At 57.9% G+C, this 25,768-nt stretch overlaps 1 protein-coding gene across 7 annotated transcripts in view; it reads right to left on the reverse strand.

The window, feature by feature from the left end:
* Positions 1-25,768, reverse strand: part of COBL (cordon-bleu WH2 repeat protein) — a 164,256-nt gene that overhangs the window by 36,891 nt on the left and 101,597 nt on the right. For 5 of the 7 annotated variants that reach the window (XM_066353843.1, XM_066353841.1, XM_066353842.1 and 2 more), the window contains 2 exons: positions 10,733-10,856; positions 5,828-5,998 (listed from right to left, as the gene is read on the reverse strand). In XM_066353843.1, coding sequence (XP_066209940.1) covers positions 5,828-5,998; positions 10,733-10,856 — 295 coding nt within the window. The remainder of the gene's footprint in view (positions 1-5,827; positions 5,999-10,732; positions 10,857-25,768) is intronic. The other 2 variants (XM_066353847.1, XM_066353846.1) reach the window with 1 other exon arrangement.

The following is a 25,768-nucleotide window of genomic DNA, read 5'->3' on the forward strand; positions in this document are numbered from 1 at the left end:
TTGGTGGGTAAGGAGGTGAGGACTGAATGCAGAGGGCACCGAGGAAGGGAGACACCCCTGCCTCTCTTCTCTTGGTAAATATCGAAAGGGTGGAGAACACAGTCGTCGGAAACCCTAAGACCCAGGTAGGAAAACGCTGGGACCCGCGTGTCCCTGAAGCACAGATTCACATCGTGACTCCCGCATCCCTATGGACACGTGTAGCTCGTGTGTTTGGGAAGTTCTACCAGGCAGGCAGAATGCTTCCGTCTAAACTGCCCGCGCCGGTCAGTTCAGGAACGCGATCCAGTCTCGAGGGAGACAGGGGAGAAATGCTACAACTCAATGTCAAACAAGACACAGATGCGTTCACAATGAATTCAAACGAAGCCACGTTCTTCGCGGAAATGGAGCCATGTCCCGAGAAAAGGGGCGCTCCGGCCAGGTCGGTCTTTATCCCCTGGGAGGATTTACAGGTAAAGGTCTTTGCCGCCCACAAGGGCGCAGGGACCCCGGTCAGAGAAATCTCTGCTGTGGGGGCGCTTCGACGTCCATTCTAAGAGGAAGTGCCCCGCGGTGTGCCCGTGAGCCCCGTCACACAGAGGGACAGGGGTTGGGGTCGGGACTGCAGAGCACAGGAGGTCAGAGGCACGGAGCTCCGCGGAGGGCCGTCGTCAGAAGCGCCTGGCGTGACTAGGGAATGACGCACAACAGTAAACTGCGGAGGAACAAAGGGCAGAGCGTGAACACGCGCCCGCGAGACCCGCGTGGCCCTCCCTCTCCCTGCGTCCTCCAGACCCTGGGGACTGAACAGCCGAGACCTCCTGCTTTTTTGTTTTTTGTCTTAGTATTTTTCTGAAGTGAGAAGCAGGGAGGCAGAGAGACAGACTCCCGCAGGCACCCGACCGGGATCCACCCGGCATGCCCACCAGGGGGCGATGCTCTGCCCATCTGGGGCGTCGCTCTGTTGTGACCAGAGCCATTCTAGCGCCTGAGGCAGAGGCCACGGGGCCATCTTCAGTGCCCAGGCCAACTCGCTCTAATCGAGCCATGGCTGCGGGAAGAGAGAGATAAAAAGGAAGGAGAGAGGGAAGGGTGGAGAAGCAGATGGGTGCCTCTCCTGTGGGCCCTGACCGGGAATCAAACCCAGGACTTCCACACACCAGGAAAACGCTCTACTGCTAAGCCAGCTGGCTAGGGCGGCACTTGCTCTTGTCCCTGCCCCTTCCTTTCAGTCTCTGTCCAGGGCAGTTGTGAAAAAGGGTCCAGTTGAGCCAACAGATACAATTCTATCTCGCTCCCCGTCTCACTCCCCCCCCGCCCCCCGCCCTGGGGAAGAACCATGTCATGAACGTCACCGAACTCGCTCTTTTAGGTCCTCAGATAAAATGATCTGGAGTGGATACGAGATCTTAAAAAGCCTTGGTGGCAGAGACAGCGACTCCGCTGACCTGTACTGACCAATTCCCGTGGTGTAAATACTCCCTCCTCCTGAACGTGGGTGTGAGGAAGAGGTGTGCAGCAGCGGACCACAACGCAGGGTTTTCACGGTGACGTGCCTTTGAACCACATTGCTCCGATATGCGTAAATGGCCTCAAGACACAGAACCAGTGAAAAGTAGCAAAAAAAAAAAAAAAAAAAATCAAGAAGGGAGGAGTGTTCAGGATTTGTGACCTTTGCTTCTAATATGACCTATGTAATTCTAAGCTTACATAATAAAGGACTTTTTTTTTATCATAAGGGCCATGTTTAGCCACTGGCTTGCAATGTTCTCAAAATTTCAGTCATCTGTCCCAGTGCGGGGCAGCCCCGGCTCCACTGAGCAGTCACTCAAGTCTTCAGTCTCTCTCGAGGCAGGGGCAGAGCAGCTACAAAGTAACGAGAGAGAGGAGAGAGGTTCCCGAGTCTCTTTTTCTAAGGTGATCAAGGAGCTCTGTCGCCACCCCCACTGCTTCACATCCTGAGTCCACACGGGGTGAATCGCACGGTTTTCAGGGTGCGACACTAGCAGGCTACAAAACTCAGTTCCATCTTTTTTTTTCCTCTCGAATGGAGTTCTGAGTAGGAGCAGACTCCACTCCCACAGCGGCCCGTTTCCTTCCATTTTATCTGTTTTAGGAGCAGGGGCCCCTCGGTCACCGTCCGGCTTCCTGTTTGCCGGGGGCGGTGCCCTTGTCCAGGGGGACAGAAGGCAGCAGACAAGCCCAGGACGAGGGCAGGAAGGAGCGCGTCCCCGGGGCTCAGACGGACCCCCGGGCACCTGCAGGGCTCACTGTCACAGCCTCGGGCTGAACGGTGTGGCTCTGACACAGGCTGAGTGTTTCATTTCGATTTCAATTTCAGAGTACGATGCTAGGGGGACTTTATAAGGAGATTGGTTCCAATTGAAGAGGCATCAATCAGCCCCGTAAATAAATCCCTGTCCGGTTTTCTGCAGCTTTTACGGTCTCTGCTCAGGTGAGCTCACGGCTGTTCACGGAGCGGGGCCTTTCCTGGGCACCCGGTCGGTCTCTCTGCGAGGAGACCGCCGAGCTGTGCCCACGGCGTTCCTGAACCCCCACCCCCCCACCCCCCGGTCCTCCTGCCCAGTCACTCCGCCTGGTACGTGAATGACTGTCATTATCGTCATCGTTACTAATTTCACATGGAGCTAACTCAAGTGACTATCTTCTGATTGAAAATGGGTCATCCACTTCTCTCCTTTTTTTTCCTTATCTTAGAAGGTCCTTAAATTTATTTATTTTTGGCCCTGGCCGGTTGGCTCAGCGGTAGAGCGTCGGCCTAGCGTGCGGAGGACCCGGGTTCGATTCCCGGCCAGGGCACACAGGAGAAGCGCCCATTTGCTTCTCCACCCCTCCGCCGCGCTTTCCCTCTCTGTCTCTCTCTTCCCCTCCCGCAGCCAAGGCTCCATTGGAGCAAGGATGGCCCGGGCGCTGGGGATGGCTCTGTGGCCTCTGCCCCAGGCGCTAGAGTGGCTCTGGTCGCAACATGGCGACGCCCAGGATGGGCAGAGCATCGCCCCCTGGTGGGCAGAGCGTCGCCCCTGGTGGGCGTGCCGGGTGGATCCCGGTCGGGCGCATGCGGGAGTCTGTCTGACTGTCTCTCCCTGTTTCTAGCTTCAGAAAAATGAAGAAAAAAAAAAAATTTATTTATTTTTTTCCTGACTGAGATGCCTGTTTACAATTTGAAAGCCAAACATCCCAATGGTTGTTGCTGCTGCTGCTGCTGCTGCTTAAACCCACGTGTCATTCAGAGCAGGAGACAAGGACCTGTTTTCCCTTAAAAAATCATCCACCAATCGCCCTGGAAATATGTTATCTTTCTTGAAGGCTGATTTGCTCAGAGCTGGTGGTGGGGGTGAGGGGACCTACGAGAACAAGACAGCTGGGTGACGGTTCCATTTAAACATAGAAAAGCAAACTGAAGAGCTGTCATTTGAGCTCCGCGGGCCTCGGCTTTTCAATCCCCAGGGTCCCCTCTTTGGGATAAGTAATTGATGACGGGTTGGTTAGTCGCAACCGATCACAACCAGGGATGCACATCCGGAAATCAAATAACTCAGTGCAATTAGTGGGACGGGCTCCACGCTTGTGACTTCACAGCGGAGGCCCACACGCCGAAACCAAACGCCAGCAGAAAGCAAGCTAGTTAGGAAGTTAGGAGAGAGAGGGAGAGAGAGAGGGGCAGGGGAAAAAAACATCCGTGCCCCATGCCGTCTGTTTAGACACACACCCGAAGCGTCTGTGTAGGGGGCCACACACATCACGGTTAATCTGGAATCCTACTCGTGGGAAACAGAAGAGATCACAGAACCCGGAGCAGGGAGCCGCCATCCCGCCGTTCCTACCGCCGTGCTCAGACGCGGCACCCGAGACCCATGCACGACAGCCGCTGCGCCACCGCTCGGAGAGGTGACCTGGAGCGGCTACTCTTCCCCCACACACACGATGAGCATTCACCATCTCACCCTCCGGCGGCTGACCTGGCCGTGGCTGCCGGGAGGACGGGCGCTGACCTCACAAATCAGGCAGGCGGGGCCCCCACTCTGCACACGCAGGTGACGGCACACGCAGCCTCCCGCCTGCCTGCCCCAGGTGACGGCACACGCAGCCTCCCGCCTGCCCCCACACCGACTTGGAACGTTTTTGCATCTTGTCTACTTTGCGAGAGATACAATGATGTTGCCTATAACCCAGAAGTCCTTTTAAATGACACACAAGGTTCCAGGAAGTTACAGGTCAGACGTGCCACTCTGCCCAGCCTGTTCTCTTACCCTTTTAGCGGCCGAGAGTATTAGGAAACCCAGACCCTCAGTCTCCGGGTACGAAGGGGGCCCTGTTTAATGTCAGGAGCGTGCATGCCCCCGCACCCTAGAGCCCCGTAGAGAAAGTGTGCATCTCAAGTCTGACGTGGGCCTTTGTGAGCAGCTCCCCCCGAATCCTGTTCGCCAGTCTCACCCCCGGCAGACTCCGCACTCTGACGGTAACCCCCAAACCCCGGGAGGCCCAGGAGGAAGACGGCGCCTGCGAGTTTGCATGAGGTCGGTGTGGGGAAGGGTATGGGGCTGGATCTCCACCCCAGGGAGACCCCCTTGGAGCGCCCTCGGCTTGACCAGCTCCCTCAGCCGTCCCTCTTGCCCGCCCGGGTTCCCCAGGGCAGAGCCTCTGTGGGCGGGAGGAGCAGCCGCAGCCGTGACCTGCAAAAGCTCCCGGCCGAGGTGCGTGGCCGGACCCCGCTGTCCTCAGACACGCAAGGCCGGGAGCTGCCCACGCGTGGGCTGCCGTCTCTGGGACAGATACGTCTGATCCTGGAAGTCTGGATACCCTGCGAGCACTCATTTGCCTTCGGAAGCACGCCCCACGTCAAGACGATCAGACAGATTTTAAGGCTGGAAAGAAGTTCTTTGTAAAGAAAGATGAAATAAATGGACCGGGGGGTTCTCTTCTTTGCCCAGAGGCTGAAGTCCTCCTCGTCCAGGAGGACGGAAAAGGCTGAACTGGTCCAGCAGCAGAAGAGAAGGGACTCGCTCGCCTGCGGGTGGGCGCCGGCCCCTCGCTGGGCTGGACGCAGAGGGACACGGCGCTGTTCAGAAAACGCAGCCTAGGACGCGCCTGCTCCATGACGAGGACCCCCTCTCCCAGAGGGGCGTCCCGCTGAGACATGGGGGTGCCTTCCGGTATAGGGAAACAGGTGAGTGTATACAACACCCCCCACCTGGAGGCGGGATGCTTCGTGCGGTCCTGTTGTCTAAGAGAGACCCCCGGGGGCCATGAGAGCCTGAGCTCACTCACTCGGGGGAGGGGGCAATGGGGGTGGGGGGGGGGACACAGGACACAAACCACAGGGGCTGCATTCTGGCTGTGGCCACACACAGGCCCAGCCGTTTCTCCCTCCAGTGCCTCCGTCTCCTTTCCTGCGGAGGGACAGGACCAGAGCTTGTTCAATGGCCACGTGGCCCCAGGTTGAGAGCTCTGGACCCCAGCAGTTTTGTGGCCACTGCTGACCCGAGTGAGGTCGGCTGCGGCTGCTGCCGTCTGGAGCCATCGAGGCCACTCCTAATCCGAGGGACGTTAAGCTTCCCGCTGACTGTCTCCGCCTGCGCAGGACAATTTAGGCGGACGTCTCACCGCGATCTGCCTGAGGAACGGGTCGAACCGTCCTCCCACGGGGACTCTGCGTGGCATTCACTGGCGCCGGGAGCACTGCGTTGAGCGTGTGGAAGAGGAAGCGCAGAGGACAGGCACGGACGTCCCGAGGCCAGAGCGGAGAGTCTGGGAACCCAGCAGCCCCGACAGGGGGACACAAGGGGGGGCGCACGCGCACGGACCACAGACAGGAGGCACCTACGTGTGGGTCTCGGGTCGGAGGCCTCCGGAGCAGCGCCTTCCCCCGGGAAGCCCTGAGGCACCGCCGCGTCCGTGTCCGGAGGAGGGTAGGGCGGGGGCGGGGGCAGCACTAACTGGGGGGGCCCCCGAGCGGTGCCTCTGGGAGGCTTTTGTGGCACCTGCCGTCCAACACCTACATGGAATCAACGAGGGTAACTTCAGAAGGAGAAGGCCAGAGGCTCCCTGCCCTCCAACGGGGGGCACACGGCTATCGACCCTTACCACACCCAGTGTCAGGGCTCCCCGCCCAGCCTCAGGGCGCCCCCCCAGCCTCAGGGCGCCCCATCCAGCCTCAGGGCGCCCCCCCAGCCTCAGGGCACCCCCCCCAGCCTCAGGGCGCCCCCCCCAGCCTCAGGGCGCCCCCCCCAGCCTCACGGCGCCCCCCCCAGCCTCACCTGGCACCAAATCCAATCACATTCGACACCAAACCCAACCACACGCAACGCCCAATCCAACCGCGTTCAGCACCAAATTCAAAGTGCGAATAAGGCCCAAGCAGTCAGGGCCGGTGCCGTCTGGCCCTGGGGGTGGGCGGGGATGAGGAGGCAGCCCCCACGAGCAAGCGAGGCTCGGAGGCATAACAGTCTGTCTACTGGAAGCTTTTATTTTTGTTTACTGTGAAATTTGGGTCAAGAACCCAAATCTAGCCAATACACTAAATAGAAACAGATGTTCGACATTTTTAGGACCCCCCCCCCCCCCCCCCGCCGTGGGCAGGAGCTACTTTTATTCTTTTTATCTTTTAACCTAAAGCCTAAACTTTGTAAGTTCTTGTGGCGCTATTACCGGACTTTGAACTCACGGGGATTTGTGACGGGGACAGAAGTCCACCTTGAAATGTCCACCGCGACCTTCTCTAACCTCCCCTGACCTCAAATGATACTCAGAGCTACTTCCAGGAGGAAGAAGTTTCTGGAATCCTCAATCTCGCAGATAAAAATCTATGGAGCAGAGAGAGAGAGAGAGAGACAGAGGGAGGGTCGGAGGGGAGTGCTGCCCCCACACGTCCTCTCTGTAACAAATTCCTCAGCGCGGGAACTTTCCTGAGGGTTTTCCGTGTTAAAGCACCCACCTCCCTTCATGGCCCACGCCCTGGCCGGCTCTGCGAACACACTGAACACGGGGCCCGGGCCCTTCACGTCTGAGTCGGGAAGCCCCGTCTGGTGTTGACATCAGGCACCGTGCAGCCCAGGGACCATCACAACTCCCCTTTGTCCACATAAAGTAGACGCGTCTCAGAATTTCTACCAGGAGCTCTAACTCTGAGGGTGGTGGTGGGGGGGGGTCAGGGGAGGCCGCTTGAACAGGGGGACGGGGTCTCATCACGGAAAAGAAACAAACTCGGGTCATTTTAACCCTCGGTCGTACAAACGTTCACGCACGCCCTCGTGCCTCCTGACCATCCAGAGTACGACCGTCCAAAAATTTTCATTTTAAAAATTGTGTTAGGCAACATTTAAAAAAAAAGGCCAACGTGGGTTCTTCTTGTTTTCTATCAACTGGTTATCAAACAAACACGATTTTAAGTTCATTAAACTGGCACTGAAACTAATTTCATTTTTTGGAAAAAAAACAACAAACCAACCAAAAAAAAAAAACCCCAAAAAACTTACTCCCGGGGGTCAGTGAGCAAGAAAAAGACTCACGACTCAGTTGATAAGCTACGGGGCGTGTTTTCTTCAGATCTGACCGTGTTTCCCCTCGGGAAGGAGGACGCTCCTGCGTGAGCGACAGCCGACGGGCCCCCCGGGGGGGCCGGTTCCCAGGCCGTGAGCGGCTCAGGCAAGAACAGAGCGGTATTGACGGGGGTGGGGGAAATGCTGACCCACAGCCAAGTCACTGCTACTCCAGCTCCGCCCGCCGACAATGACCACTTGTCCCCCGCGGGGGCCGCGGCCACGAGGCGAAAGGCAACATGTGAGGGCAGCAAGTGGACGAAACGCATCCAAGCGGCCCCCCGACAGCTCTCGTCAGGGGCTCTGATGCACCTGCCGCCGCAGTGGGGGCGGGGGGCCGTCTCAGGCTCCCCTTCTCTCAAGACCGTCCTCTGTTCTGCACATAAATAACAGCCACTGAGTGGCGTGAGAATAAAGTAACAGCCCCAGCTGGTGGGGACTTCCGTCACCCTCTCCGCTGTCCCGGTCACGAGGGGGCGGGCTTCATGACCGAATAGATCTCTCTGCTCACAGACCTGAGGATGCTGCCCCTGTTTCTCTCTGGGTTCTCTCCCTGTCTGTCTCTCTCTCTTTCTTTCTCAAAGTATCAGAATCTTTGCTCCATTGTCAAAGGTATGCACATGGAGATCAATTCAAACAAGGTTATCAAAAAAAAAAAAAATGACTGAAACGTTGCCCGCCAACATCTGACTTCAAAGTACCACGCTCGCACATCATCACCCTGGAAAACCTCTCCTTCCTCCATCAGAGATGCCGGTCACACAGCCACTGTCCCCGCCGCCCATGGTCACCCTCCCCGGCTCCTTCTGCCACCCCCTACCATCCTCACTGTCCTGCCTTCCACACGCCCACACCCACACCGTGCCACCCCCACCATCCTCACCGTCCCGCCTTCCACACGCCCACACCGTGTACCCCCCACCATCCTCACTGTCCCCGCCTTCCACACGCCCACTCCTTCCTCACGCCCACACCGTGCCACCCCCCACCATCCTAACTGTCCCACCTTCCACACGCCCACACTGTGCCACCCCCACCATCCTCACTGTCCCGCCTTCCACACGCCCACACCGTGTACCCCCCACCATCCTCACTGTCCCACCTTCCACACGCCCACGCCCACACCGTGCCACCCCCCACCATCCTCACTGTCCCGCCTTCCACACGCCCACACGTGCCACCCCCACCATCCTCACTGTCCCGCCTTCCACACGCCCACACGTGCCACCCCCACCATCCTCACTGTCCCGCCTTCCACACGCCCACACCATGCCACCCCCACCATCCTCACTGTCCCGCCTTCCACACGCCCACACGTGCCACCCCCACCATCCTCACTGTCCCGCCTTCCACACGCCCACACGTGCCACCCCCACCATCCTAACTGTCCCGCCTTCCACACGCCCACACCGTGCCACTCCCACCATCCTCACTGTCCCACCTTCCACACGCCCACGCCCACACCGTGTACCCCCCACCATCCTCACTGTCCCGCCTTCCACACGCCCACGCCCACACCGTGTACCCCCCACCATCCTCACTGTCCCGCCTTCCACACGCCCACACGTGCCACCCCCACCATCCTCACTGTCCCGCCTTCCACACGCCCACACCGTGCCACTCCCACCATCCTCACTGTCCCGCCTTCCACACGCCCACACGTGCCACCCCCACCATCCTCACTGTCCCGCCTTCCACACGCCCACACGTGCCACCCCCACCATCCTAACTGTCCCGCCTTCCACACGCCCACACCGTGCCACCTCCACCATCCTCACTGTCCCGCCTTCCACACGCCCACACGTGCCACCCCCACCATCCTAACTGTCCCGCCTTCCACACGCCCACACCGTGCCACTCCCACCATCCTCACTGTCCCCGCCCTCCACACGCCCACGCCCACACCGTGCCACTCCCACCATCCTCACTGTCCCCGCCCTCCACACGCCCACGCCCACACCGTGTACCCCCCACCATCCTCACTGTCCCGCCTTCCACACGCCCACACCGTGCCACCCCCACCATCCTCACTGTCCCGCCTTCCACACGCCCACACGTGCCACTCCCACCATCCTCACTGTCCCGCCTTCCACACGCCCACACCGTGCCACTCCCACCATCCTCACTGTCCCGCCTTCCACACGCCCACACGTGCCACCCCCACCATCCTCACTGTCCCACCTTCCACACGCCCACACCGTGTACCCCCCACCATCCTCACTGTCCCGCCTTCCACACGCCCACACGTGCCACCCCCACCATCCTCACTGTCCCGCCTTCCACACGCCCACACCGTGTACCCCCCACCATCCTCACTGTCCCGCCTTCCACACGCCCACACATGCCACCCCCACCATCCTAACTGTCCCCGCCTTCCACACGCCCACACCATGCCACCCCCACCATCCTCACTGTCCCGCCTTCCACACGCCCACACCGTGCCACCCCCACCATCCTCACTGTCCCCGCCCTCCACACGCCCACGCCCACACCGTGCCACTCCCACCATCCTCACTGTCCCCGCCCTCCACACGCCCACGCCCACACCGTGTACCCCCCACCATCCTCACTGTCCCGCCTTCCACACGCCCACACCGTGCCACTCCCACCATCCTCACTGTCCCGCCTTCCACACGCCCACGCCCACACCGTGCCACCCCCACCATCCTCACTGTCCCACCTTCCACACGCCCACACCGTGTACCCCCCACCATCCTCACTGTCCCGCCTTCCACACGCCCACACCGTGCCACCCCCACCATCCTCACTGTCCCGCCTTCCACACGCCCACGCCCACACCGTGCCACCCCCCACCATCCTCACTGTCCCGCCCTCCACACGCCCACGCCGTGTACCCCCCACCATCCTCACTGTCCCCGCCTTCCACACGCCCACACCGTGCCACCCCCACCATCCTCACTGTCCCGCCTTCCACACGCCCACACCGTGCCACCCCCCACCATCCTCACTGTCCCCGCCTTCCACACGCCCACGCCTCCCACACGCCCACGCCCTGCCTGGACGACAGCCGCTAAGACGTCACGCGGACTCCCCTCTGGAGACTGTTTATTTCCCGCCGGCTCCCTGCCCCGAGCGTTAGTCTCCTCCGCGTTCATGCCGTGCTGGGGGGCGGCCGCGGGGTTAGCAGCGGGCCGGCCGGAGACGTGCGAACAGCAGGCCGGCTCACTCACCCGTGGCGCTCTTCCTCTTGTCGTCGCGGTCCTCGGAGCGCGGGGGCACCAGCGGGCTGGGCGGCGGGGGTGCGGGCGCCTGCCTCTTCTTCTTCTGCAGGTCCATCTGGGAGCCCAGAGACATCTGTGGAGCACAGAGCACAGCCGGTCGGCGTCGGGGTGGACGGTCGGTCGGTGTCGGGGTGCCCGGGGGGACCCCGCGGCAGAGAGGCTGGCTCAGCGGGACGCGGCGCCCTGGGGAGCACTGTCAGATCTGCGCCTGGGGTCCCCAGTGCGCGGGGCAGGCAGCGGGGTGAGGACTTGCTGTGTCACCCAGGAGTGGACCTGAGATGACCAGCCACGTCACAGACACCCTTCCCCACGGCCCCTCTGAGCTCGGGGCTGGGGCTGAGCCCCGTGTTTAATGGGAACGCCAGGCAGAGCGGGACCCGGGGTAACTTCTCAGCATAAAGATGAGGAAGGGGAGCCCTGGCCCTCAATTAAAGTAAATGCAAAGGAACACAAACCCGTCCCCCCGGCAGCTGTGCCCGGACCTGCCGTGGCTGCCCCCGCAGAGAGCACGAGGAATACACGCCGAATTCAAAAATGTCTAAACCGTGTAAGCAAAGGGGAGAAACTAAAAATCTCTTTATTCATAGTCAGTTTACCCACTGTGCTGGCATACGTTTTCCCAATCTTCAGTTTTTCTTTTGAAAATCACATCTTTTTCTTCTCTCTACAATGTCTGCTATGACCACCACCTCTTGGACCTTTAAACCTCTGTATTTTATGTAAAACACGGACGTAAGAAAAAGCCAAATAGCCCCTCAAAGCTTCAGGTCGAACCTGCGGGTCCACTGTCCCCATTCCAGGACCAAGCACATCCAAGTCTTTATTTTATTTTTAATTTACTCTCTTTTCGTAAGTAATCAGCATCTTCTGCCATTTCCTGAATTTCCCATATTTGATAATGGTTTCCTCACACAGGTGAGGCTTTGCTTCTCAGGGGCCCACACACACTGACAGACACACACGCCCACCACTGTTCATTCCCCGATTCCCAGCCTGCCCAGAAATGACATCAGGAGGTTGAACTTCACAGTCTAGTTACACGTGTAGGGTGACGCCGGATCCTAAAATTACGTGAAACCCACTTCCTTCAGGAGGTGTTTTCCGGCCCTGGCTGATTGGCTCAGTCAGGCGTCCCCAAACTATGGCCCGCGGGCCACAATGCGGCCCCCTGAGGCCATTTATCCAGCCCCCACTGCACTTCTGGAAGGGGCACCTCTTTCATTGGTGGTCCGTGAGAGGACCATTGTATTTGGCAGCCCTCCAATGGTCTGAGGGACAGTGAACTGGCCCCCTGTGTAAAAAGTTTGGAGACCCCTGGCAGTGGTACAGTGTGGGCCCGGCGTGTGGAAATCGGGTTCGATTCCCGGCCAGGGCACACAGGAGAAGCGCCCATCTGCTTCTCCACCCCTCCCCCCTCTCCTTCCTCTCTGTCTCTCTCTTCCCCTCCCGCAGACGAGGCTCCATTGGAGCAAAGTTGGCCCCGGGTGCTGAGGATGGCTCTGTGGCCTCTGCCTCAGGCGCTAGAATGGCTCTGGTTACAACAGAGCAATGCCCCAGATGGGCAGAACACCCCTGGTGGGCATGCCTGGTGGATCCCGGTTGGGAGCATGCGGGAGTTTGTTTGCCTCCCCACTTCTCACTTCAGGAAAAAAAAAAAAAAGAAAAAAAAAATATATATATATGTTTTCCCCAGCCAAGATCTTGGTAATGTGTACATTACATTTCCTTTCCTAAATTCTTTGGGTTTTCCCTGAACTTGACAACCGATTCATTCAATAACTGGGTTTTCTGAAAATTCCTGTTTCCTTGAATCCTTCTGCCTTTTTTAAAAACTCACTTCTCCTTTCCGGTGGAGCACACAGGCTCCATCAACTTTCTGGGGCTGGGTATGTGTGAGATCAAGTTATGAGATCTTGAAAATATAATTTTTTTTTTTTTTTTTTTTTTAGAGAGAGAAAAAGAGAGACAGGAAGGGAGAGAGACGAGAAGCATCAACTCGTAGTTGTGGCACCTTAGCTGTTCATTGATTGCTTCTTATACGTGCCTTGACTGGGGGGGGGGGCAGCCAAACCAGGGACCCCTTGCTCAAGCCAGTGACCTTGGACTTCAAGCCAGTGACCTTGGAATCATGTCTACAGTCCCACACTCAAGCCGGAGACTTTGGGGTTTTGAACCTGAGACCTCAGTGTCCCAGGTCGTTGCTCCACCCACTGTGCCACCACCAGTCAGACAAAAATGTTTCTACCCTATTACCCTGAACAGTCAGCACAGGTGCCTGTGGGAATCGGGCCGTCAGCGCCTCTCGGGGGGCTGACCCATCTCCCCACGTCCCCTCGCCCGACACTGTGCGTGCTGACCCCAGGCCCTGAGTCCGACCTGCTTCTCCTCTGCGGGTGTGAGGGTCCGGTTTCTCCACTCCTCCCGGGTCAGCCTCTGGCGACTCCTGCAGACCCCGGGGCCCCCTCACCCTGCAGAATAAATGCTCTCGGATTTTTCCTCCCCCTCCGTTTGCTCTGTTTCTGTCTGGCTTCAGATTCACACCGGCCCCCGAGGGTTCGAAGTCAGCGTTCTAATTTTTCTAGAACATTCTTGCCTGATTTAAAATGACATTTCTTTCCTGGAAATTCCCTTTTTCATCACTTTCCAACTTCTGCAGATCTTTTTTTTTTTTAATCCCACAAGCACATTTTCATTCTGCGGAAGCCCGTTTGGTTCCGCCCTCGTGAACCGCCTCCCGTCTCCTCTCCGGGGTCCCGTGCCTTCTCCTCTCTCTCGGGGGGGGGGGTGTCTTCATTGGCATCTTTTGAAATGCTTCTCTTTCCCTTCCTCCTGTTTTATGCATTGTCCTTGCCCGGGTCCTGCCTTCTTTTTGCCTTTGGCCTCCCGTCCATCACACTGTGTGACCTCTCCTCAACTTCTGGTGGTCCTAGGTCGATGGCTTGTCATTGTGCTCCTGTGCCTGAGGTCTGTCGACACTAACAGCGTCCCTGCAGGTGCCTGGGCAGGAATCCGGCTGGCTCCCTGGGGGTCCAAGTGACAATTCAAAGACTGTCTCTCCCAAGCCGGGGACTCCCAGCTCTCCACCCCCCCACTCGCCTGCGGAGGCAGCTGGGCTTTCAGAGTGGGGGGTCCCGTGGGAAGGCCCTGGCTCTTGGACAGCTTCTCCCCGTGTTCGGTGCACCGAGTCAGCGTGTCTAGCAGGGGCTGAGCTCTGGCCGTGGCTGGCCGGGCGGGGTCTGGAGGGCCCACTGCCTCCCATACACAGGCCTGTCCCAGTCTTTCCCAGCTGTTCCTCTACGACAGAGAGCGGGGACACTCGGGCGTCACCTTCCTGTGCCGGCCAGGGGTCCCGGTCTCGTCCGATGGGCCCTCAGCTCCCCCTCTGCTGGGGCCTCAGCACGAACACATTCTAGTCCCTCTGGTCCACGGCAGACGGTCATTCCTGCCGCTCCCCTTCTCCGAGCTGCACAGGACGGACACGTTTTATCCCTTTCAGTGCAGTTTGAAAAGGAGAGAGGTCAGCGAGCCCTGCGTAATGTCCATATTTGAACCGTGGAGACACGTCACTGTGCGTTTGTACAAACCCGGGAGGGGGCAGCAGCAGGAGTGAACCCTAACGTGAACGGTCGCTGGACTTGGGGCGATCGGGGTGGGCCAGGCACAGTTTCATCGATTGTAACGAACGCACCACTCTCGGGGTGGGGGGGGGTACTGGGACTGGGGGCTGGGGCTGTGAGGAGAGGGGGTGCATGGGGACTCACCGTCTTCCCTCTCAACTTGGCTGGACACCTCCGCCTGCTCTAAAAATCGTCTGTTGATACATACGAAACGCTACATATCCTGCACACGCAGTCAGTGTCCTCGTTACGTGTCAAGTGTCTCTATTCCGGTTGTCAGTGATGACACATTTGGGCTGCCTGCCTTCCTCAAAGTTCTGTGGGTAAGTTCTCTATAAAACCCCTAAAATTGGGAGCAAGAACTTACAGAGACTAAGAAATGGGTCACTGGCCCTGGCCGGCTGGCTCAGCGGTAGAGCGTCGGCCTGGCGTGCGGGGGACCCGGGTTCGATTCCCGGCCAGGGCACATAGGAGAAGCGCCCATTTGCTTCTCCACCCCTCCCCCTCTCCTTCCTCTCTGTCTCTCTCTTCCCCTCCCGCAGCCAAGGCTCCATTGGAGCAAAGATGGCCCGGGCGCTGGGCATGGCTCCTTGGCCTCTGCCTCAGGCACTAGAGTGGCTCTGGTCGTGGCAGAGCGACCCCCCGGAGGGGCAGAGCATCGCCCCCTGGTGGGCAGAGCGTCGCCCCTGGTGGGTGTGCCGGGTGGATCCTGGTCGGGCGCATGCAGGAGTCTGTCTGACTGTCTCTCCCCGTTTTCAGCTTCAGAAAAGTACAAAAAGAAAAAAAAAAAAAAGAAAGAAAAAAAAAGAAATGGGTCACTGGAAAATGCACAGTGTGTTACGCTCATGTAACTTTCCAGTCACTTGTTACTATGAAACGAACTCCCCGGGCAGTCCAGACCTCCACGCACAGCTCTGCACGCTGGCGGACCTTTCTATGAATTGTGATCTCCGGGGGGCGGGGGGGGGGAGGCGGGGGAGGAGTTCCAGCGTCCCCTTCCGCTCCCTGGTCCTTCAGGGACTTTCTCCGGGTTGCTGGCAGCCTGAGCTCCTGAGCTCACAGGTGCTGTGGCTCTTCCTCACCCGGGTCTGTAGTGCACATAATCCGTGTGCCCACCTGTGGGGCCAGCCCAGAGCTGCAGAGCCCCCCCCCCACCCCGACACCACGCCCCGAGCTGGCTGCTCCTCACAGCCTGGCCCGCAGTCAGAACCTCCAACTCCCACACGCGCAATGCATTTATTAGCGTCACGGTCCCTCCACGGGCTGTGGGAGACTCGGGCATCTCCACTTTCTTCTGGGAACGAGGAACAAGACCCCCGGGGCAGAGATCTAGGGCGTGGGGCACAGTCCCTCGGGGATGGGCGGCGGAGGGTGGGGTACGACACCAGTTCCCGCTCCTGGAACAGACGTCCACGGCGGGGACAGCTCATCGGGACCGTCAATGACTCCGCACAGGTCCAGCTGATGTCCGGACCAGCGTTCCCGCGGCGATCCCAGGTGTCAGTGGACTTTGCCAAATGCCAGCCAATGCCGCCCGTCCTCGAATAACGTTTCAAGCTCAACGTCATTGGGACAGAACGTTTGACGTGGATGAGCTGCCTTAGGCAACGTCACTCCTGTTGACACCAACCGGCCCGCGGTGAAACTGAGTTCCTAAGACCCCGTTTCCCTTCAAGCTGCAGCACCGGCTGACGGCGTGAGGTGAGGATGCACAGCGAAGGAAATAAAAGGCGAGCCCCCCCCCCCAACATGGAGGACAACCACGCCCGACTCTTCCACCCCCTCGGAGAGCTGCGTCCGGGGACGCGAGCCCTCCTGCCAGCGGCTGCCTGTTATTTCTGTTATTTCTGAAGTGACACGAAGCAGCCAGGGTCGCACTGTTGTCCACCCTCCCCTCCCCCCTTCTCCGTCTCCTCTCACCGCACGTCCTGTGAAGAAGCAGTTGAGATGCTGGGAGGGTTCCCTGTCTCCCAGTTCCACGGAGGGAGGTGACTGAAGTGGTCCCCTTCACATTCTCCTCCCCCTGCCAGCACAAAAGGCTCCACAGAACGACACAAAGAATATTGTGCGGCTTTTATTGTCACCGGAGCTCCCAAAACAATAGGTTTTGGACAATGACAACAACAAAAAAAATAAAATAAAAAGAAGTTTTCCACGGTTGAGTGAGTCCTTGACAAAGAAATGAGTGCTCTTCCATATTATTTGAAGGGATGTCCCCTCCACCCCCGAAGCTCATTCACTCCGTGTTCCCAGCCCTGAACGTTTCAGTTTCAGTGAATTTTCCTGCTTGAAAGGGAGTCCAGACGGCCAAGAGGAACGTGAACGGCCATGGCGTGCTCTGTCCCGTCCCCCCCTACCGAACGCTCCCGGGACTGAGTCTGCGTGAGAACAGCTACCAGGCCAATGTCCCCCCACTCCCCCCCAGGAGGAGACGTCCGTGTGGGTCTCTCACAACAGAAATGAGGCTGTGACGTCCATTTTCATCAGAGACCAAAGAGGAAGAAGAGGGCGTCGGTAAGGACCAGCCGGATGGCTCTGCTCGCTGTCCTTCTGACACAGGACAAGACGTCGACTCCTGAGATGGACCCGGAAGTTTCTTTACAAAGGAGAGCGCCCACCGTGCCCCGATTCCGAGCCGAGCCAGCCCCGCGGGCGTCCCTCGGCCGGGAGTCCGCTCACCCCAGAGGGTCACGTGGCCGGCTCCTTCTCAGCATTTCGTTCTTGGCACGGAGAGCGGCTTCCCGGCTGCAGAATCTCAGCCAGCCAGCCATTCACCTCTCTCTTAACCATGTCCCTGTGTCTCAAAAAAAAAGTGCATGTATCTCTCTCTCTCTCTCTCTGTCTCTCTTTCTCTCTCTCTCTATATATATTGTCAACCCTCCCTTTTTACCCACCGGTTAGCTTTGCCATCATTTCTGTTCCCTACAGGTGACGGTGGTCCAAAAACGTTAAACGGAAAAACATTCCAGCTATACAACAACTCCTAAGTTTTAAATGGCTCACGATTCAAAATCGAGTGCTGAAATCTCACACCTGCCCACTCTGCTCTGCCCGGGATGGGGACCGTCCCTTTGTCCGGTGTGTCCACTCTGTGTGTGTTCCCTCCCGCCCACTGGCCCTCGAGGGGCCGGCTGTCTCAGCGACGGGATCATCTCTCGGGGTATCACCGTGCTTGTGTTCAAGTCGCCCTTATTTCTCTTCATAACGGCCCCCAAGTCACAAGAGAGGTGAGGCTGACAGCGACGGGCACGACAGAGAGAAGCCGGAAGGAGTGTCCTCGGAGCGGACAGGTGGGCAGGCTACGGGGAGATATTTTGGGAGGGACAAGAGCGACCACCTTCAGATAACTTTAATGACAGTGTACGATCACTCTTCTATTTCACTTGTAGTTCGTGTTGTAAATTTCTGACGGTGCCTAATTGATAAAATTAAACTTGATCATCGGTAGGTATGTCTAGGAAAAACCATAGCACAGGAAGGGTTGGCAGCTATCTGTGGCTTCAGGCATCCACTGGGTGTCTGGAAATGTATCCCCCACCGATGAGAAGGGACTCGCTTATCTCTGAGATACGCTCCTGGACTTTTGTTGACTCGTTTATTCTCCCTCTCCCCACACATGAGCCGCCCTGGAGCCGTCTCTGCGGTCCCCCAGCACCCCGCGGTGGACACTCACGATACTGGGCTGAACGGACGAATGTACGATACATACCGACGGTGAATGGTCACTGAGACCGAATCACCACCACGCTCAGTGACGGGCCAGCTTTCTTATTTCAGCCGGCGTCTGTTTTAGTAAGTTGTATATTTTTAATGAATTTGCCCATTCCACCTACGTTTTCCAAAGTGTTGGTAGAAAGATCACGCTATCTCCTCGTCACCTCTGTGATGTTTATGGAATTAGGTTGTGTTGTCTTTCATGGCTGATAATCTATGTTCTCTGTCCTTTGTCCTGGACCACCCTAGACAGGACTGGTCATCTGGTCATCTCAACAACACCGCTCTGTTTCCGTGGATTCTCTCTACTGCCTCTGGTTTCATCGATTTCTGGGTGTTTTTCCCTCTTTTGGTTTGCTCTGTTTTTTTTTTCTAGCGTCTTAAGAAAGAACCAGAAAGTTTTAATTTTTAGCCTTTCTTTTCTAATCAGCATGAAAGTTATCATTTTTTCTATAAGCGTTGCTGTAGATCTATCCCACGAATTTTAGTCTGTTGTATTTTAATTCAATTAAAATTAGTTTCTAATGTCCTTTGACTTAGGACACTTTCTACAGCTTTACGGAGATTATAACTGACGCAAGACACTGAGTAAGTTTAAGATGTAGAACATGATGGTCTGGTATCTGTATGTGTCCTGTAACATGAGCGCCACAATAACACAGCCATCAAGTCACACAGTTATTTTGTGTGTGTGTGTGTAACATGTAACTTCTACTCCTTTAGAAACATTCAAGTATAGAATGCAGAGTTGCTCACTGTAATCTCCATACCGTGCGTTACACCCCCAGAAATCATTCTTCTTATTGCTGGAAGTTTGTACCCTAACCTTCACCCTTACCCTCAACCCCCTTCCTGGGCAACCTCCCTTCATTCTACTCTATGGAGAACTCATGCTGTACGAGTCCACGGAGGAGTGAGACCATCGAGCATTTGTCCTTCTCTCTCGACTCAAATTACTTCGTCTAATGCCCTCTGGGTTCATCTGTGTTGAACCTGGAAAAAGAAGAATTTCCTTCCTTTTTTTATGGCTGAATACCCTCTATCTCTCTCTCTCTCTCTCTCTCTCTCTCACACACACACACACACACACACACACACACACACACACACACACAAACCCCTCGTCTCAACCATTCCTGTATCGACAGACACCAGGCTCGTTCATCTCTTGGCCTCTGTGACCGACCCCGCGGTGCCCGTGGGGGGCGGATATCTCGTTAAGCTCCCGAGTTCACTCCTTTTCAATGAATACCCAGAGTGAAATGGTCAGCTCATATCAGAGCTGTATTTTTACATTCTGAGGAAGCTCCCTGCTGCCTCCCCAGTGGCTGCACCGCTTTGCGACCCCGCCAGCCATGCAGGAGGCTCCGGCTTCCCCACACCCTTGGCCGCATCGTCCTCCTTCTCCTTCTCTGACGGCAGCCCTCCTGGTGGGGGTGGGGCGGCGGGGTCTCAGTCGGGTTTGATGAGCGAGGCTGGGCTGCTTCTCCTGCGCTCACGGACCCTCTGAGTGTTTTCTTCACAGACGTGTCGCTGCAAGCCCTTCGCCCATTTCCAATCCGGCCGTTTCTTTTTGGTGGTTGACTTGCAGGGGTCCCTAAACTTTTTACAGAGGGGGCCAGTTCACTGACCCTCAGACCGTTGGAGGGCTGCCACATACAGTGCTTCTCTCACTGACTACCAATGAAAGAGATGCCCCTTCTGAAAGTGCAGCGGGAGGCTGGATAAATGGCCTCAGGGGGCCACATGCGGCCCGCGGGCCGTAGTTTGGGGACGCCTGATAGAGAGTTCCTTATATACTGTGGATATTCACCCCTTTATGAGGTACAGGGTTCACCCATAATTTCTCCCATGATGTCCACTGCTCTTTCTGTTTCGTCGAGTGGGTTCCTTGGGGCACAGACGTTAAAAGCTTCACAGAGCCTGACCTGTGGTGGCGCAGTAGGTAAAGCATCGACCTGGAACGCTGAGGTCGCAGGTTCGAAACGCCGGGCTTGCCTGGTCAAGGCACATGTGGGAGTTGATGCTTTCTGCTCCCCCCATTCCCTCTCTCTCTCTCTCTCTCTCTCTCTCTCTCTCTCCCCCTCTCACCCCTCTCTCTAAAATGAATAAATAAAATCTAAAAACAAATAAATAAAAGCTTCACAGAAACGGAGGTCGGCATGAGCTTGGTCTAGGGGTGAATGAAACGTTCCCCAGGATGGGGGTCAGTGAAAGCCCGCGAGCCCAGATCAGGCAAGGCCGAGTGGACAACGGGCGTCCCAGCCAGGACGGGGCTGGGGACCGAGCTCTGCACCTGCTTCTGGTTCCAAAGGCCCCATCCCACCCCCGAACAGAACGAGGACCTTTCACACCGGGTACGTCGTCACCTAGTGACTGCCAGGCTAAAACCCCACCTGTCCGGGTGCGGATTCTCCCGCGGACCCGAGGGGATCATGGAAATACCGAGACGTGAAGAGGCAGGATGCAGAGGGGAGCGCGACATCACACCCTGACCTGACCCTCTTTACAGCGACAAGCACGCCGTGGACATGACTGACAGGCGAAACCATAGCAACCAGAAAACAAAAACAAACGAACAACACAAACAAAACCCCACACCGAGTCTGAGGTTGTGAACTGCGTGTTTCAACAGCGGCTGTCTAAACGGCGTGACCGCCACGCGGAGCCCACGGCTGCACCTCCTCCGCGCCCCCCGGAGCTCGCCCGCCAGAGAGCAGCGGGCCGGTTCTCATTGTGATTTTATCGAAGGGCCCGCAGATAATGTCACTCACACACACACACACACCGAGGGCGGCTAAAAATACACAGGAACCCGCTCTTCAAACAAACACCAGCCTCCCTGGCTGGAGCGCCGGGCGGGGGGCGGGGAGGGGGGCCCACAACAACAGGGAGGTGGGGAAACAACGAAAATAGCCGGCGTTTCCTCTCCGCCAGCCCAGAGGCCCGGCCACCCAGCCCTCGGCCCCCAAGGGGGCGCCCCTGGGGCGGTTTGCACAGGCACCCGCTGCAGGGACCCGCGGTTCCCAGGGCTGTTTGTGTCCGCGGAGGAAGTCCACTTCCCCGAACACAATGCAGCTCTCCTCTCCCCCAGATCCCGGGAAGGAGGAAACGGCCCGTCCCAGAGCCTCCTCACGCCTCTCCTTCCTTCGGCCTTTTCTTCCTTTCTTTTTTTTCTAAATACTGTAAAAATACTGTCCCGGCCTAGAATACGTGTCACATTTGCTTTGCCCTAGATTCCGACACCCAGGAAAACCTCCCTGGGCTGGCTGATGCCCCCGGGGACCCCGTGTGTGCCCCCCGCGTCAGCGCCACCCTGGGGCTCCTTCCTCACTGAGCAGAGGGGACCCCGTGCGTGCCCCCCGCGTCAGCACCGCCCTGGGGCCACTTCTTCACTGGGCAGAGGGGACCCCGTGCGTGCCCCCCGCGTCAGTGCCACCCTGGGGCTCCTTCCTCACTGGGCAGAGGGGACCCCGTGCGTGCCCCCCGCGTCCGCGCCACCCTGGGGCTCCTTCTTCACTGGGCAGAGGGGACCCCGTGCATGCCCCCCGCGTCAGCGCCACCCTGGGGCTCCTTCCTCACTGAGCAGAGGGGACCCCGTGCATGCCCCCCGCGTCAGTGCCACCCTGGGGCTCCTTCTTCACTGGGCAGAGGGGACCCCGTGCCCGCCCCCCGCGTCAGTGCCACCCTGGGGCTCCTTCTTCACTGGGCAGAGGGGACCCCGTGCATGCCCCCCGCGTCAGTGCCACCCTGGGGCTCCTTCTTCACTGGGCAGAGGGGACCCCGTGCATGCCCCCCGCGTCAGTGCCACCCTGGGGCTCCTTCTTCACTGGGCAGAGGGGACCCCGTGCATGCCCCCCGCGTCTGCGCCACCCTGGGGCTCCTTCTTCACTGGGCAGAGGGGACCCCGTGCCCGCCCCCCGCGTCAGCACCGCCCTGGGGCTCCTTCCTCACTGGGCAGGGGGACCCCGTGCCCGCCCCCTGCGTCAGCGCTGCCTTGGGGCCGCTTCCTCACTGAGCAGAGGGGACCCATGCGTGCCAGGTGGGGCAGGCGGAGAGCGGACGGCACAGGGCACACGGCACACGGCGCCCTCCCTCCTTCTTCACATGCAGAAGTGAGGCGGTCCGGGCTCGGCCCAGCAGAACGGTCCACAGTTCTGCGCTGGTTGCACCCTCCGTGTCCGTCCAGAGTTCGGAAGTCCCAGATGGGCTGTTTGGGCACATGAGCAGATTTTTGGAGATTGGATAGAGCCAAAAAAAAAAAAGGCACAGGAGGCATCTCAACAAAGCAGCCCGTCTGAGCGGCCCCGGGGGCCTGGCCACGCCCGCAGCGGGCTGGGCTCCTCAGCTCCTCCGTGCGGTTCAGCGTGGGTTTCCGAGCTGCCACGCTTCCCCGTCTTTGGCGCAGGCCAGCCGGGTGGAAGTGCCTCTGCTGGTTCAGCAGGTGGTCCCCGGAGAACAGTGTCACACAGGACAGCAGGCGACCATTCCTGTCCACCGGCTCCCCGGAGCGGCCTCACGTCCTCGACAGAGGTCAGGGCTGGAGGCTTTCTGCCGGGCGTGCGTGTGCAGAAGTCCCTCCCCGACAAGCAGAGCGGGCTGCTGGGAAGAGCCCACGGACCTGCAGCCCTTTCCTGCGTGTGACGGGACACGAGCCTTCTTCTCCCCCCTCCGGGGTTTTTAGAGTCCTCAGCCAGGTAGGCGTTGTCGGTGAGCGAGGTCTTCCGCTCCAAGCGCCCCCTACACCCCCCCCCCCTGAGAACCTCAGCATGGAGGATGGACGGCAGGGGCGGCACCCACCTCAGTCCCTCTGCCCCCTGCGTCAGCATCTCCCACCGCTCGCCCTGACCGGCTGCTGCCCGGCCTGCCCAGCGGAGACTCCAGTCTGCCTGTGTCCCGTCCTGCACGCGCCACCTGCTGGCCACACGCGGCTCCCTCTGACCCCAGCGGGCGCTCGCTCGGGCAGCAGCCTGGCCACAGGCCGGCAGGGAAGGTGTCGGTCGGTCCAGCAGCCGCGACCTCCCCTCCCCCGGTGAACCTCTGTGCTGGTCCCTCCCCGGGGATGAAGGTGAGAGCAGCATCTCCCCTGTGAGGACGCCGCAGAGATGAATTTAAGACGGGGAGGGGGGGCATTGAGAAGGTCCTCATGTAGCACTTCAAGCACAGCAAGAGCTGGGCCGCTGCCAGGTCACTGTAACTGTTGTCGCTCTGACCTCATGTCCGGCTGGCGCAGGACTGGAGGACACGCCTGCTCCGCCCAGCAGCCACGGAGAGGGCGTTTGCTGGTGCGTGTGCTTCTGTGTGGGACTGGTCCGGCACGGGGCTTTGATTATGAACTGACTTAACAGTTAAAACACTGCTGCCCAGAACGGGTCACCTGTCTCCGTGATCTATAGGCCAGCAACCTGGAAAACATGGACAAGGGACACCCTCACCCAGCCCTGTCCCTGGCGCTGATCCGATCAATATCCCGATCAATACCGAAGGTGTCCCTGGAATGGGGTTTAGGTGGAATCATAGAAAATAATGCTGCAAGTGTGGGAACTTCCACAGGACGGGTCCATGCTGCTGTATCGGACCCCGAAACCCCATAATCTACCCACCCAAGGGCCGCTCTCTTGTATTTGGGGGACAGACATATTTGCTCCAACCAATAGTAAAAAATAGTAAAAAAGAACTGAAACAGACCCATCCTTGAATTTCTCGTGGCGAAGGGAACTGTGTGTACACAGACAGAAACTCACTCTCCCTTCGTTATGAACTAAATTCTGTCCCCCTAAATTCACGCCGGAGTCCTGACCCCCGGTACCTCAGTCTGTGACTGTATTTGGAGTTAAGGTCTTTAAGGGGCGATTAAGTTAAAATGAGGCCGTTTGGGTTGACCTGATCCAAGAACACTGGCTTTCTCACCAGAGAGGAAGAGACGGTGGGGGTCACAGGGGCACACGCATGTGAGACCCATTGGGGGCACAGCTAGACGAGGCCACAGGAGAAAGGCACCCTGCTCGGGGCTCTGCACCCCGTCCCTGTGTGTGTGTGTGTGTGTGTGTGTGTGTGTGTGTAGGGGACATTTCCATACCATCAAGTAATTCTCGGACACCATGGGGGGTGTCCTACAATTCACTCAATCCCCCCACTCATCTGCTCACAGACAGCTAACATCAGATCCCACAGATTAAGGGCTCAGTCCTACAAGACTGCACCCCCAATTACAGACACCAATTACAGGTCCTAGGTACACCTCTGACTGACGGGCTATATAGATTGGCGATTTCCACAGCCCTCTCCGTGGGTTCAATTAGCATCCTCGAGTGGTTCGCAGAACTTGGAGAAGCATGTGGCCAGATCACTGGCTCGTTATTCAAGGATATAACTTGGGGGTGGGGAGGGGTTCGGAGCTCCCATGCCTTACCCAGCAACACTCTCTCCAAATCTCTATGGCGTTCACCAACCAGGAAACTCTCTGAGCCCCTGTCCCTTTGGGTTTTATGGGGGGCTTGATTACACAGTTATGATTGATTAAGTTATTGGCCAACAGCAAATGAACTCAACCTCTAGCCCCTCTCCCCTCCCCGGAGGTCAGGTGAGTAGGATAGAAAGTTCCAACCCTCTAATTACATGGTTGGCTCTCTTGGCAACCAGCCCCCACCTTTAAAGGGGCTTCCCAAAAGTCACCCCACCAACACAGAAAAGAGCCCTTACTACTACTCTCTTTGCTTAGAGAATTCTGAGGGTCTCAGGTGCTCCGTGCCAGGCACGGGCCCAACCGATGGCACGAGGTGTGTTTCTTACTATAAATCACAATGTCACACCTGCCAATGCTGCGATTGAGGACGTCCAGCCTCCGGTGTTTTGAGAAGATGAATTCCTGCTGCCGAAGTCTCCTGGGCGGGGTGGGGTTTTGCTCTAGCAGCTCCGGCCGACCAGGATGCCTGTCCCCCTCCCCCCACTCAGCTGGTCGGCAATGACCGTGACAGGTGATGATGCAGACCGTGGGTTTGACAAGGGCTTTCCTATGGAGAGTGTTCACTTCTCCGCTCAGGTTTCACTCACTGTCTTGACCTTGAGCAGGTCCCTTCCCCCTCGGTCGTCTCGAATGGAGACTGCCGTCCCTCCACGAGGAAGGTCAGTTAGCATGACCTCCCCACCAGATCATGTCACACACCCGACGTCGGTCATGTGTGTCCCTCCCCCCTCCCCCCCGCGTGTTTGTTTCTTGGTCCCTTACCCCGACGCTGCCCAACAGGGAGTTCTTTCCTGTACTCACTGAAATAGACATTTCTACACCGTCCACCCACGGCTTCCATTCTCTCCTTGGAGGTGATACAGTGTAGCGCATCTCGGGACAGGACCTGAAACATCTGAACGGAGCGGGCGGGTCCCAGTGTCTATTTCCTGCAGTTTTTAAAATAAGGGATGGCGACTTCCAGACTCTTCGATTCCCAGAATGGTCTCTTCTGGGCGCCTTCAGTTATTTTCTTTGTTTGTTTTTGTTTTTTTTTTCCTTTTTTTTTTATTACAGAGAGAGAGTCAGAGAGAGGGATAGACAGGGACAAACAGGAATGGAGAGAGATGAGAAGCATCAATCATTAGTTTTTGTTGCGACACCTTAGTTGTTCATTGATTGCTTTCTCATATGTGCCTTGACCGCGGG

This window comes from Saccopteryx leptura, chromosome 12 (genome assembly GCF_036850995.1).
Source record: "Saccopteryx leptura isolate mSacLep1 chromosome 12, mSacLep1_pri_phased_curated, whole genome shotgun sequence".
In the NCBI taxonomy this organism is placed as follows: Eukaryota; Metazoa; Chordata; class Mammalia; order Chiroptera; family Emballonuridae; genus Saccopteryx; species Saccopteryx leptura.